Source organism: Filobasidium floriforme, assembly GCF_021052385.1.
Source record: "Filobasidium floriforme strain CBS 6241 chromosome Unknown HD553scaffold_23, whole genome shotgun sequence".
NCBI lineage: Eukaryota > Fungi > Basidiomycota > Tremellomycetes > Filobasidiales > Filobasidiaceae > Filobasidium > Filobasidium floriforme.
In genome coordinates this window covers 96,311-109,724 of record NW_025763644.1, presented here as the reverse complement: position 1 = coordinate 109,724, position 13,414 = coordinate 96,311, and the positions used below count along the sequence as shown (strand labels likewise).

At 52.5% G+C, this 13,414-nt stretch overlaps 4 protein-coding genes across 4 annotated transcripts; 2 read left to right on the top strand and 2 right to left on the bottom strand.

The window, feature by feature from the left end:
* The first annotated feature begins 2,455 nt into the window (after nucleotides 1-2,455).
* HD553DRAFT_288604 (fungal-specific transcription factor domain-containing protein) lies at nucleotides 2,456-7,611 on the top strand. The gene is made up of 14 exons (XM_046178300.1): nucleotides 2,456-3,684; nucleotides 3,810-3,830; nucleotides 3,905-3,979; nucleotides 4,080-4,936; nucleotides 5,006-5,121; nucleotides 5,178-5,276; nucleotides 5,345-5,476; nucleotides 5,541-5,672; nucleotides 5,739-5,805; nucleotides 5,867-6,050; nucleotides 6,114-6,317; nucleotides 6,379-6,494; nucleotides 6,559-6,738; nucleotides 6,809-7,611. Exons 1-14 carry the CDS (start codon nucleotides 2,654-2,656, stop codon nucleotides 7,414-7,416), a joined length of 3,822 nt encoding a protein of 1,273 aa, XP_046033641.1. The 5' UTR covers nucleotides 2,456-2,653; the 3' UTR covers nucleotides 7,417-7,611.
* Nucleotides 7,573-8,903, top strand: HD553DRAFT_124170 (uncharacterized protein). The gene is made up of 2 exons (XM_046176529.1): nucleotides 7,573-7,978; nucleotides 8,054-8,903. The coding sequence occupies exons 1-2, from the start codon at nucleotides 7,656-7,658 to the stop codon at nucleotides 8,790-8,792; spliced, it is 1,062 nt and encodes a 353-aa protein (XP_046033640.1). The 5' UTR covers nucleotides 7,573-7,655; the 3' UTR covers nucleotides 8,793-8,903.
* A 133-nt stretch (nucleotides 8,904-9,036) lies between these two features.
* On the bottom strand, nucleotides 9,037-10,896 carry HD553DRAFT_326210 (glycosyl hydrolase catalytic core-domain-containing protein; the record flags this gene model as incomplete). The annotated part of the gene is made up of 9 exons (XM_046181677.1): nucleotides 9,037-9,206; nucleotides 9,284-9,350; nucleotides 9,425-9,466; nucleotides 9,525-9,711; nucleotides 9,772-9,823; nucleotides 9,888-9,969; nucleotides 10,032-10,100; nucleotides 10,285-10,533; nucleotides 10,894-10,896. 9 exons carry the CDS (start codon nucleotides 10,894-10,896, stop codon nucleotides 9,037-9,039), a joined length of 921 nt encoding a protein of 306 aa, XP_046033639.1.
* Nucleotides 10,897-11,511: 615 nt separating this feature from the next.
* Nucleotides 11,512-12,702, bottom strand: HD553DRAFT_352348 (uncharacterized protein; the record flags this gene model as incomplete). Its single annotated transcript, XM_046183689.1, has 3 exons — nucleotides 12,202-12,702; nucleotides 11,702-12,134; nucleotides 11,512-11,609 (listed from the first exon to the last, which is right to left on the bottom strand). The coding sequence occupies exons 1-3, from the start codon at nucleotides 12,616-12,618 to the stop codon at nucleotides 11,512-11,514; spliced, it is 948 nt and encodes a 315-aa protein (XP_046033638.1). The 5' UTR covers nucleotides 12,619-12,702.
* Between the last annotated feature and the right edge of the window lie 712 nt (nucleotides 12,703-13,414).

The window sequence follows — 13,414 nt, the reverse complement described above, 5'->3', positions numbered from 1 at the left end:
AGAGCCATTTTGTTTACAAATGCAGGTCGAGGAACCAGATTTCCGGCCTCCCTGCTCGTTTCCGCTGAAACCTTGATTTGATGAATCGGGACGCGTACCTTTCTTTCCATGGAACAATCACGTAAAAATAGATCCCGCCATCTTCCGCCACAAGCCACCCGCCGGTTCGGGAAGGAGGAGAGAAGCCAACACGACAGATCGGTGATCAGTGATCGGCAGATCTCAAAGAGGGAGGCGTCGTTTTGTCTGAGTCGGATCATCATCGCAATGTCTCTTGTTCGAACCGACTCCTGCATCCTCGGACGATCAGACAGTCAGCCCAGATCTTGATCTGGTCCTGATCGCGGCACCCGGGTCCCTTCATAACGCATTCGAGATCGTAGACCAGCTGACTTTGAACTAGTCGGGCGCTGATGACACCTACTTGGAAGGAGAACTACCCGGGAAGACCGGCAAAGGACGATCCACACGGGCACAAAGTCTTGTTTGCTGCTCATCAATACAGGGGCTGTGGAGTAGGAACCGCAAGATAAACGGTCCAAGCAGTCAAAGTCGATCTGGACGGTCCAAGCAGTCAGAGTCGATCAAGCTCGGATAAACGCTCGCGCCCATCGAATTCGACCGAGCATCATCGTCAAGTCCTCCCTGGTCGGTTCCACCTGTTCAGTTTCATCTCGTCTTCCGTAGGAATAGCTTAGAAATCACCTTCCACGCGCTGTCGTTGAATCCACGTACATCGTCGATCCCAGCGTTTGCGAATATAAAAAATAAAACGAGACTCATCAGACAAAGCCTCAAAACAGTCGATCCAGATAATATTGACAAGATCCCTGAACTTTAAAGCATGCTGGGTGTGTGATTCGAGATATGACGTACGGTGTCTTGCTACTTCACCTTGCCACCGGAAGAGGCTGCCCGGCACAACACGAAAAAGAGCGGTGGGGGTGAGTCTGCAATATCAGTCGAGTTTGTTTATGGTAGGCCATGGATTCACTCGGACATGTTTCCGTGTGCTTGCTTGAAGTTGCAGGAGAGAGAGGTCCATGAGTCCCAGTTGAGGAGTCTTTCCCCGTATGCGTGCGTTCTTGGGTCGACCGCGCTTCGGAAGTTGGTCTCCCAAAGAAGATGCACGAGCATAGCGGGTGATTTGCGCTACCTGCCGTCAATCCGACAACGACGAAGACGAGGAGTATGACGAGTCTGATCCCTTCGATAGACGGCTGCGTCTTCATCCGGAGACCGGCCATCGTACATCCCCCGAGTCAGGGAAAGAACGTCGTGAGCAACTACCACATGATGGTCGGTAGGGCGCTGAAAGACATCGAGAAAGATCTATTGCGAAGTGGTTCGGGCCGCTTGCAACTGAAGGGAGTCACTGGGATCGACACCAGCACACCTGTGCATGTAGAGAAATGTGTCCTGGGCTATCGCGTCGAGGCAACTGACAAGGCTGTCCTCGTCCGTCTCATTGGATTGACCCAAACACTTCTTCTTGGCAGTGCTATTTGAGGGTTGATCAATCTATGAATTGGACCGCATGTTGACGATCGTGCGCATGTATGTATCTCTCGTTCTCTCTGTACCCATTCGATCGATCTAGATGTCCAAATTCGACTACAGCCTATAGACGCTCACATACTGCATACCCTATAAGACGCACAACATGTCTATCTCCTTTGTTGATGTTGTTATCAAGACCACCTCTCCAATCGAAATTTGGGGCGAAGAGGAAGTCAAACCTTTGCTCGCCGCTGCGAAACAGCACATTCTTAAAGCCCTATTTGAAGTCCTCGACATCGAAAGAAATCTCAAAATCCACTACGACTTTTTGAACACTCTGCAGAGGCATTTCAATGTGTCTCTTGGGTCGTCGGGGTGAACGCTTGCGTCTCGAAAGCGCCCTCTTCAGGAGGCTCTGAGTCTTACCGTCTGGTTCGTCCCGCCTGTGGCCGGAATGACTGAGGGAGTATTATATGGGCCGTGGTCTGCGTCTGCGATATTTCACCAGACATCTCGACCTCTTGTGAGGGACTTTGTAACACACTGGTAGCTGGTCGACGATGAGAACGGAAGTATTTCGTCCTTTTTGCGCTAAACGTGATTGAAAGAGAACGGCACAGATCGCAAGACCACTCTGGACATGTTGGACAGTATTTTATGGCTCAACATCGACCGAGTGCAGGCTGATGGCTGGTCGTGTCACCCAAGGATCTAGCTTAGATAGCTGTTATATAGTGTATCGAGGAGCTAGGAGGTGAGAATTGGCTGTCTTTGAGGGGCATGACCACAACGCATCGACTGTCATTCGTTGCCCCGCATTCTCGCTCGCTTGCCGGTGATCGACCGGGTACCTCCACCTCGATTTCTGCGGAGGCACATTGGGTCATGGACGTCGACCTGCCAGACTCCAACTCTCAATTCATCGATACAGAGCATCTCTAGATACCTAGATATTGTATTCGTTACAGCTTAGAGTCGTCACAATTGCAGCCGAGCGAGGAGAAATCTTGCTTCGACGTCAAGGACACGCCATCCTCCCACTAGGTCTCCAACGGGTGCGCAATCGTTTCGGACCGGCTGAGTTGAGGTCAGGGTCAGGCCGACGACCTAAACGCCTGCAATCGGACTGTTCGACCTGGAAGTTGTCCACAGGATGTCGGTCAATCATAATAACAACCAAAGCTATAACCAAAGTAACCTTCGAAGGCCGTCCATACCCAACCCATCGACGGCGAAAGCACCGCCCATGTCTCAAGGAGCTTCGAGCACGAACGTCTCGGTCCCTTCACATCCTCCTCAGCGGAGAACGTCGTCTTCGTCAGGATATCAACACCAACATCAACATCAACATCAACAGCAACTTGTAAACCAACAGGACTTGTCGATGTTGCCAATCATGACGGGGTATGGGCAGTACGATTATATCCTGGGTCAGAGTCAGATCGGGGCTCTGAACATGGGTCTGGGTGTAGGGTCGGGGTCGGGGCAGGGATCTGTGAGACAGGGACAGGGGCAGGGACAAGGGATGGTACAAGGACAAAAAGCTCAAATTCCAAGTCGGTTACCGCCTCAGTCTCAACAACAACTTCCGTATCCACACCAATACCCGGCTCAACAGAAACAACCTCGGCCTCAAATCCGACCAGATCTCCGTTATTCAAACCCTTCTCGCTATCCTGGCGATATCGACGAACACAACGAAGACGCCGACGTAGATCCTGAAGCCGACGTCGACGCTGACGCTGATGTCGATGAGAATGACGTAGATGTAGAAGATCACGAGAACGATCACGATCATGACCAGGAAGAAGATCAGGACGAAGAAGAAGACCCGATGGTCCTGGAAGATCATGAGACGAGCGACCGGGAGGTCGGAGTCGGACATCGTAGACCTAGACCTGGTCGAGGAGGATCGACGGAGCATGTTCATGTGCAGAAGAAACGAAAGTATTCGACGACCGATCCTCAGATGCAGGGGTCGGCGTCGGTACCAGTCACGCAGAAGGGAATGGGTGTTGGGATGGGCATGGGGAAGACCTCGATTAACAACGGGATGGGAAACCAAGATCTGGGGGTTCGTCAGAATCCAGGTCAGAGTCAGGTTCAGAATCAAGAACAAGGTCAGGGGAAGGAGAAGGAGAAGAAACGAAGACAAGTACAGAGTTGTTCCGAGTGTCGGAGGAGGTAAGCCTTGGCGCCCGCCTGTTTCTTTCATATATTCCGCTTGTGCAGGGTCAGGACTTTTGAGTTTCGTGTCCAGGATGGTCAGCTGATTATAAGGGTGTCGACCCTTGTTTGTCTTCTCGTAGGAAGATCAAGTGTGATAAGAAGTAAGTACCCATTCCAGAGGCACTTGAACAGCGGGGATGCGAGACAGAGTGGCTGATCGGAACCGAATACGTAGATTCCCTTGCGGTCCCTGTACTTCGCGGAACGACCAGAGTATCTGTAGAGAGGTGGAAAAACATACCCCGACGACGTGAGTCTGATTGACGCTCAGGCATCGAGGAAATGGGACGGTCCAGCCTGAATTGACCTGCCTTTCTTTCCGATTCATCTGCACGTCATTGCTTTCATAGAACCGGCTGCGCATCCACAACGGACTTCATGGCTCTGCAACATCGTCTCTCCGTCCTCGAATCCCTCTTGGCGGAATCGGGCATCATCGCCCCCGGCACGCTAGACGACCTGGTCGCCAACCCTCAGACCAAGGCGAAACCCAAGTCGTCTCAACATGCTCATACACATATCGGGACGAGCCTTACCGCGGCCGGGGTTCCCAAGCTGGAAAACGGTCTGAAAACCGGCGGTTCGTCAGGGCATACACACGGGTACGCTCCCTTGTCGTCGTCCGACAGACATAGAGATTTGGATATCGACAGCGATACCGAGGGTGCGGCGTTGACGCTTGAACACCTGGCTTTCGGGCAGAGGAAGACGGAACAACAACAACCTCCCGGTCATATCGGTCAGGGAGCATCAGGGAACAATTTGGCCTCCCAATTCGTGCCGCAGAGTGGAGGAGACGTGGCGAGGAGAACGTCCGTCTCTGGTAGCAATAACAATAATAGGGAAGATGTCGCCGAGATGGAACGTGCCCTTCGAGCGTCTTTCAGCGGCTCGACAGCTGGATTCATCGCTGCCAACGATTTGGCCATGATGAGAGGCACCAATGGAGAGGATCTGAATGGATCTGGTTCGTCAGGAGTAAAAGACGGCCGTGCTCCGAGTCAGGTTCAGGTCTCTAGGAATAAGGCATCGAGCAGCAAGGTCAATTCGGCCATCCTAGACTCGCTCGATCCCACCGAGGTATTCAGCCTGTTCTATCAGCGGAGCGACGTCTACGTCAGAGCTCTCTTGAGCGTGGTGCCCGATCGAAGGCGCGGCGAGTTGTTGGTCAAGCAGTATTTGGAACGGGTGGAATGGCTTCATCGATGTGAGTTGAGCGATATTATGATCGCTTCAAGATTGGCGAACCTGATCGGATGCATCTTGCAACGGACAGGTCTTCACGTTCCGACGTTTCTGAAGCAATGTCAAGAGATGTGGGATACGCCACCCGAAAATATCGTGCAAGAAGTGTATACACCCTTTCTCAGCCTGTACCTCACGATCCTTTGCGTAAGTACAGGATCTCGTCAGTCAGTCCATTCGCTGATTCGAATGGATTAATATAGCTCGGGCTGTACTTTATGGACCCGACAGAGGCACTCGAGCATTTCTCACAGCACGAGCGGGATACCCTGCCCGAAACGTGGCTAAATGCGGCTCGAGGGGTAAGTTGGTCGTTTGGTTGGCGGACGGAATCGCATGATCAGTCGGTAACTCTTATTGTGTCCGATAGAGCTTGTGGCAAAGCGATTTTATGGCGATACACACCATAGAGCACTTACAGACGATAACACTCATGGGGATCTTCTTGAACACGCGGGATCGTGCCGACGCCGCATGGAGCCTGTTGGGAGCGGCAATCAAGGTTCGTAGCGATCAGCCGTAATTACGAATGTTCGCGGTCGTTGATCTTGCAATCATTTCGCCAGATGGGTCAAGGCATGGGGTTGTCGAGACTAGGTGCCGAACCGGATTTGCAGCCTGGCGAGGAACCTCCGGTATGGAAAGCGCCTTGGGAAAGCTTGATCAAGCGGGAAGTCGGTCGACGGCTCTGGTGGAACGTGAGTAGAATCCCCTTGCCCACCTATCTCATTTCGAAGGCCGCTTACGAGCCGATGGATGTTCAGTTGGTGTTCATGGACTGGAGTCTGGCACCGTCATACAACTTTTCAAGCAGTATCCAACCCGATCAGAGTGAGCGCGATGGTACCCATGGGGCGTCTCGATCTCTGCCTGATTCAGCTTGCGTCGATAGTCAAAACCGCGCTTCCTGCAAATATCAACGACGAGGACCTTGTTGAAGGCCAGCCGTTGAGACCGAGGCCACTTTCCGAACGAACGTCTCTGTCGTATCAGCTGTCTCGACTACGCTTTGCCGAAATCTCGCAACGGCAGATCTGGCAGGCGAATGCGTCCCCTCATCCTCCCTACTCGTTCATGTAAGTCAATGATCTGGCTGACTTCCCGATATCCGAAGCTTATACGATTCGTACCCTCTACAGCCTCAGCGTCGATACAGATCTGCGGAAAGCCATCTCGGACCTCCCGGCATTTTTCTCCTGCGACTTTGACAACTTGGAACCGCCACCTCAGGATTCGAGGATGATGGTGTTTTACTGGGAGAAGATCATCATCAACCTGAGTGGTCAATCGAGGCTGATGAGGCTACATCGACCATGGTTGTCGCGAGGCTACAAAGATCGCAAGTGAGTAGGCGTGTCGCGCAATCCTGCAGTCGATTTTACCAAGGTACATGTTTCGTCGCAGGTACGACTATTCTCGACAGCAGTGCATCCAGGCGGCCAGGAATTGCTTGAAGCTCATGTCTGACGATTTCGGAACGGCTGTCTTTTTGGAGAGATGGTGGATGCCGCTCTTCTATGGTGAGACCCAGTGGTCATTTGCTCCTTGACAGTATAGACTGATCAATCCGTTGCGAATATACAGTCACCGTAGCAGCCGTCGTTGTGTTGATCGACCTGCTTCGGACCCCGTCGGGCGATCTGGAGACCGGCGACGCACTTATCAAGCGCAAAGAGGTTACAAAGGCAGTAGCACAGATCAGTCAGATAGCAGACATGTCCCATTCTGCCAAGGGCTCTGTACGGGTAATCAACCAGCTACTAGGTGAGTCCCTTTCGAGGTCTCGAAGCGTAAATAACGTATCTCGCGCTGAGACTGCGCATCACTTCTGTAGCCGAGCTCGAGGAGAAACGAGCTGGCATCGTACCGTCTCCCATGGAAATCCAGGACTCGTCCGGAGTCATAAGCGCTGCTCACGGACTACATCGGGTCGTGAAAAAGCTCACCACCGACGTGCAAACGAATACTCCGTCTACTGCGCCTCAACCGTTCCCGTCAAACGCCTCGCAACCCTCGATAACGTCGCCCGATGTGCCGATGCAGATGAACTTCCACAACAACTACGTACACGAACCGACCGTACACGACGATCGAGCGGCAATGGACCTCGCTTACGGAAACCTAGGCAACTTGTTCGAGTGGGACTCTCAAACTCCTCGTTTCGGAGCTTTCCCGATGGAAGTCAGCGGCGCGACGAACTTGGGCATGAATCCGCAAATGGGAACGGTCAACTTTGATAATATGGAGCTGGAAAATATGCTGGCGTCCTTCATGCCCAGCCGTCCTCCTTCGCCCCATCAACAACAGGTCGTCGGACCCGATTTCTCCAGCCGGTTGACGGATTATAACGGCGATCCTGCTCATGCCGTATGGCCGAGCGTTGATCGAGCTCACGAGATGCCCAATTCGTTCGGGACGCCTTATAATGGCTGGATGGGCTGATAGTTGGAGCCTCGCATAGTCTAGCGTGTTATTCTCCAGATATACAGATACAAGCCTACCGATCTATCGAGCCATTTCCTGACCTTCTTCACGTGACGCGCAGTTCAAGGCGCTGTCGCCGACAACCAACGTCCCTGATGAGTTCAGCTTAAGGGTTCAATTGTTACCTTTGATCGATCGATATTGCTGCAAATTCTGCAAAGCAAACCACTTCAAGTCATCACTATATTATTACAAAGATGAACTCATTCGAGATACAAAAGCACCCTACCAAATTGACTCGACGTCTGCTCGAATCTTCGCCCGGAAGTACGGTCGAATTCACCTTGGACGAACTCTTACAAAAGGCCAAGTATGCACAGAGCTGGCCGGCTACCGGCCAGTATATCCACACTGGCATGCTAGCTGTGTATCAGATGGCTGCTCAGCAGGAGCCACCCAGTAAATCCGCCAAAATTGCGCTGAGGGCGATCCAGTACCGGGAGCCCAAGTCAGGCTTTGAATGCACGAAATGCCAGCAGATTGACGGTCTCTGCTTGAGGGTCGACCCCGCGAAGTACCCGTAAGTCGCCGGCGAGTTTTTGCCATCTTTTTGTGATCGCCAATAATGTTTCTTCTTGATTACTGTCGTCCTTAGATCCCTTCCCATCGGATGCTCCGTCTGCATAAAGGCCGGAGAAACGTGTGACCTCCCGACCGAACCTTTCGGCGTAGAAGAGAAATCCGAGCGAGAACCAGATTCGGATTATTCCCTCGGCTCTGAAGACGCATACGAGGAAGATGATCCCATAACGGGAGAAGTACCCGAATTGCTGAAATTGGACAACCTCGAGAACCTCGACGAGTTTATCGGGCAGAATACTATGAGTCTCGGTGATTCCAGAGATTGGGGCGGGGCGACCGACGTCGACGACTACGAGCACTTGTTCAGGATCATGACGGCTTGTCATGAGCTCGGTTACACACAGTGCGATAGAGACGGATGGGTCGACCGGGAAACAAAAGCCAAGTGGCTCGAAGAGCTATTCGCCTATTTCCCCCGCACGATCAAGGAGGTCCAGAGCCCTGTCCCGGAGGTCTCGACCTGGTCTATCGTCGTCCCCGAATCGATCCCGGCTGCCCCCTTCCCTCTGGAGCAGAAGATCAGGGCTCAGATCAAACTCCCTTACACGTTTCCTCCTCCTCCTCCTCCTCCTCCTCCTCCTCCTCCGGCATCCAAGCCTGCTCCCGAGCCAAAGGTTACTGCTCCTAAACCCAAGGTCGAGACCAAGACCGATCTCAAGCGTAAGGCTCAAACACAGGGACAGCCGGGGACGAGCAAGAAGGCGCGAGCGAAGCCGAGGAAAAGGGCGGCTGCTGAGGCTAAGGGCGAGTGACTGTAATACTGAATGGTTTGATCGACCGCCGGAACGATTATGACGACAATTGTTTTACGACAACGACTTGCGCAAGGCAGTGAAATTGTTCATAGAAGGGAATCACAGTCGACGTAGAGCGCAAAGCAGGCTGGACAAGGCTACGACGCGCGGAAGCGGCAAGCGATACAAGAGACAACGATTGAAAGGGGCACGAGATGACCTGTGTGGTGTCCACCAGGATCATCGTACCAAGACGGTTCCCTTAGGAGTGCCTCCCTCCGACGTACTGCCTACCCAGAGCAGTGAGGCTTCCGTCGTCGAATTGCAACCTGTTCAAGGTGCTGACGCCGTAAAGGTCTTGCGCTTCACCAGCACCGAACCAAGCGTAACGCTCGATCCAATCGGTGTTGTCGAGCCACTCCGTCGCGGCACCTGCGTCGAGACGCAACCAGTTCTCGTACGTTAGGTTTCGCCTTGACAACGTAGGGTGCTTTTCAAGAGCGACTTACCCATGAAGTCGTGCACATGTTGGATGTCAGGTGGGCCGCCGCTTCCGAAGTTGTGGTCCGCCATTTCCTACGATCCAGGCAACAAGAGAAAATATCAGCATCGAGAGACGTCTCATCAATCAACCGTGATGTGATACTGACGGTAACCCATATGGGAAGGTTGTGGGTGTTGTGAACCTTGGTCTGAAGGAAACGGTCTAGTAAGCTTAGAAGTGACGGGTCGTTGGTGCGGCGGACCCACGAGATAACCAGCCATAGCGTCGACCGATTTCTGGTACACATGAGCGCGGACGCAAGTGGGCATGGGGCAGCCTGCTCGATTCTTGCAAGCGTCCATGAACTTCTTGAGCCAACCGTTGTCTCCGGCTTCGACCGGCGAGCAGATTTTGTGACCATTGTTGGCAAGCGGGACCATAGTTCGCATCCATCTGTCAGGCGGCGAGTTTCAGCGAAGCTTTCAAGGTCTTCCCAGCACTTCGCAAACTCACGAATCCAGAGCCGTGTTAATATCTGGCATACAAGCTTGCCCGGGACCACACTCTGACAATGGGAAGGCTTTCAGTCAGCATTGCGCAAGGAAGCGGGTCTACAACATGGGACTCACGGTCCGGTTCGTTGAAACCGAGAACGACTGCGCCCGCTGGAACAGGGGGGACAGGCGAGTCGTGCGGTTGATCGTCATGGATCTGTTGTGAATGCCGTCTTTAGCAAATATGGGCAAAGGCTCACGGCCGACAAGATTACTAACCGTAGCGACGAATTCGGCCGCGATGTTCCCAGGGGTGCTAGGCGCCCAATTGAAGTACCAAGCCAAGTCCTAATCCGCTCTCAGCGTCAGTATCGTCGCTCTCGAATCCGTACACTTCGCATGACCTCACCCCAGATCCCAATGACGCCGCCTTCTCCTTGGCACATCGTCGAGGCCAGCCTACTCCCGCTTTCTTTGATCATCGAAGCAGATATCAGGTTGGATTCCGCCAGCCGATGCACTCTGCACTTACTCCTCCGGCGCGTTTCTGCACCTCCACAGGACTAGCCTGAATCAACGCTGCACTAGCAGACAACGCCAAAAGTACGGCGCTCAAGTTGTAAATCATAATCGAAGACTGCGCTGGAGTTGCGTGAATGAGAGATTGGTATGAACGAGCGATAAATGGGGCAGGCGCAGCCTGGTCAACCGTTGAACGAAGGAGGAGGCGAGAAGGTTTGCCAATAGAAGGGGTGATGGGAGACACGGAAATTCGAATTATCTGTGAAAGGTGTGATCACGTTGACTGGCCCTTATATCTCTCTGTTAAACCAAGTACTCCGTCCAGAACAGACTCCCTTTGTCAAGTGTCAGACTATGGACTCTACACGAAACAGGGTTGCCAAGCGGATGGCGCGCTGTTTCAGGGGTCTAGCCGATCCTTTGTGCTGAAAAGGCCTTTCAGCCCAGGAAAGGAAGCAGAAGATAGGGAGAGTACTGCGTTCAATGCTGGCAGGTGTTTAACTTCCCCTTATATGGTTGAAGTGGTATCGGGGAAATGCTCTCGCCATAGGTTCAACCATGATTCATAGCAGAATGAAGTGAAACGCGTGATTCTGAAACGCGCGAACTCCTAGCTTACCATGTTTCATGGTTTACTTTCGACTCGAGATGAATTCGAAACAAAAGGCGTTTCGACGGGTCGTTTCCCCGCTACCGGAGGTATGAGTGAAACGCATGCAATTTAAACCGACCATGGTAACTTGAATAGCCATCTCATCCCCCTGTTGCCCGATCGATATCTCCCTTCAACCTGAGCCGTGAAATCGGATGAGATTCGCAGGAGCCAAGAGTTGACGCGTCACAACCTAATGTTCACGGACGAGCCTTTCCTGGAGGCTCAGGATCGATTGCCCGAGGACTTCCCTATATGGCGCTGCCTTTCGTCCAGATCATCTGAATAGGGAAATGAATACATCCGACGCCGATCTTGATCTTGCCTCGAGTGGCGTGATCCCCAAGATTCGCTGACTCCTTGCTCTCATCACAGAAAAAACTCGCAGCCCATTAAAGCCTACATCCGACCACATTGGGAGTATGGCTTTCAGATCCCTTCGACGTCCAATATCTGAGATCTGAAACCCCCTACCATCGGAAAACAGAAGGGGTACACTAGGAGGGCAGCTTAATCATCGAGTCGGAAGGGTTCTGAAGCGCGAAACGGGAGAGGCAATGTCAACGGTCTTTTCCCCGTCGACGTCTAACTGGCGCAGTGTTGTTCCTCACCGAGATAAGGTCGTAACGACGGTAGCACTGAAGAGAGATATCCTGCCTCCAGCTCATATATCGGTATCCGGACTGAAAAGAGAAAGACGTCATATTCATCAGCTCAATGTCGTTCAGAGGCCAGTCGTTCTCGACGAACAGCTGACTCGGATTCATTGACTCACTGAGATGGTTCTCGCGATACCATTTCGAGTTGCAAGTGGGCATCTCCGCCTGAATCATGAAGTACCACTCGATGTTATCATCGACGGCTAGGCCGACCTTACGAACAAAGTTGAACGCTTTGTCGACGAGATCCGACAGATAACCCTTAGCTTGCTTCTCTCTCTCGTTCAGGACTGTCATCCCGAAGTCGGCGCTCAGCAAGATTTCGCGTAGACGCGACGAGTCATCTATGGCGATACACGTAGGGAAAGTCATGTCGTAGGCGGGTTCTCGCCATTCGACGGGGCAGCTTGGAACGGCCAGGTGTTGGCGATAGAGGATCGCTCGAGCCCACATTCTGGAATCAGACGCCGCGCTTACGGCCACCGCCATTTCGATAGCCTTCCCAAGTTCCAGTCGAGAAGCAACTTCCATCCGGAAGGTGGCAGCAATCTGTAAGATTGTCGCTCATGAGACTACTGTCGATCAGGTAGTGAGTTACACTTTCAAACAAGCTCACCATCATCCGGTTTAGCCCTGCCGGCGTTGCGCGTTGCCACAATACTCGCTCGCTAGTGATTCCGCCATTGTGCTCAAACCTCTCCAGTTGTATGAGGTAGCCATGTTCCTGAAGGACGACGTGCATGATGATGTATTCCTGATATTTCCTCTCGTAGACCTTGTGATGAACGCTTATGTACTGGACCAGAGCCCCGAACTCGTCAGGGTTGGCCGATAGCCCGGAGTAAAAGGTTTTGAGATGGCCGTAGCGGCCTGTTACTACATTTCGCCCGTTCAACCGACATTCTTGCACGGGCCAGGGTAGTTCTCGCATGACCGGTCGGTCCGCAAACTCTCTTGCTGATGGATGACAGTGAGAACAAGTACGGGTGACCATACTGAGATTCGGTAACGAGGTGCGAAAGATGCGTCTCATCTCGATGTTGTCTTGAAGGGGATCGATCGATCTCGCGGTCCTTTAGTAGTGTGAGGAGACTGGATATGACGCAGAAAAAGAAAAGAGAATCGACGACGTATGTCGTTGCTACTTACATCATCGGATGAATCATCTGCAGTCAGAACGAAATCCAATCAGCGACTGTAGTTATGTATGTGGCGCTGCCTGCATCGAAGCGGCGCGACGCGCGCTTGCCGTCCCACCCCTAGTCCAGATCATGCATTGTATTTGCGAACATCCTTTCTCGTCAATCATGATCAGCCGAGCAGTGGCGGTAGTTAATCAGAGATTGCGGTGGTGAGTGACGTTACAGTGACCATGCTAAGAATCATCTTCAGTTTTGCTAGGCGTATAGTGCGTATGGTTTAAGATGGATGGACGCTCTTCACAAAGCCTTGCGCTGTATCCTCGGATGCCGATTTTACGAAGACAAGTATTCTGCCGGACCCCATAAATGGGCTGAATAGAATGCCTACAGGTACGTCTGCGCTTGAATAACAAATCGCTGACAAAGGCTCAAAGCTCACTGTATTGTACAGCGGCAATCCTGAGGCGTTCTGACTTAGCCCTGTTTGAGAGCAGCAGCGATGTCATGGAATCTGCGTATAGGATCGGTTTTGGATATAGCGACGCTCATGCGTTCCTGACAGTCGAGGAAGCTGGACTCTTACAGCAGATTACCGCACCCTATCGATTATCGCAAAATGGCAAAACCGTCCACCTCGCTTACAAGGGAGGCGATCAACACAGACTCTGGGTGACGGCGCAGCCTCTC

Coding starts and splice junctions, on each gene's coding strand:
- HD553DRAFT_288604 (XM_046178300.1), top strand. CDS start 2,654: ATGTCGGTCAATCATAATAACAACCAAAGCTATAACCAAAGTAACCTT. Junction 5,277..5,344: donor GGCTAAATGCGGCTCGAGGG/GTAAGTTGGTCG, acceptor TGTGTCCGATAG/AGCTTGTGGCAAAGCGATTT. Junction 5,673..5,738: donor GTCGACGGCTCTGGTGGAAC/GTGAGTAGAATC, acceptor ATGGATGTTCAG/TTGGTGTTCATGGACTGGAG.
- HD553DRAFT_124170 (XM_046176529.1), top strand. CDS start 7,656: ATGAACTCATTCGAGATACAAAAGCACCCTACCAAATTGACTCGACGT. Junction 7,979..8,053: donor GTCGACCCCGCGAAGTACCC/GTAAGTCGCCGG, acceptor TGTCGTCCTTAG/ATCCCTTCCCATCGGATGCT.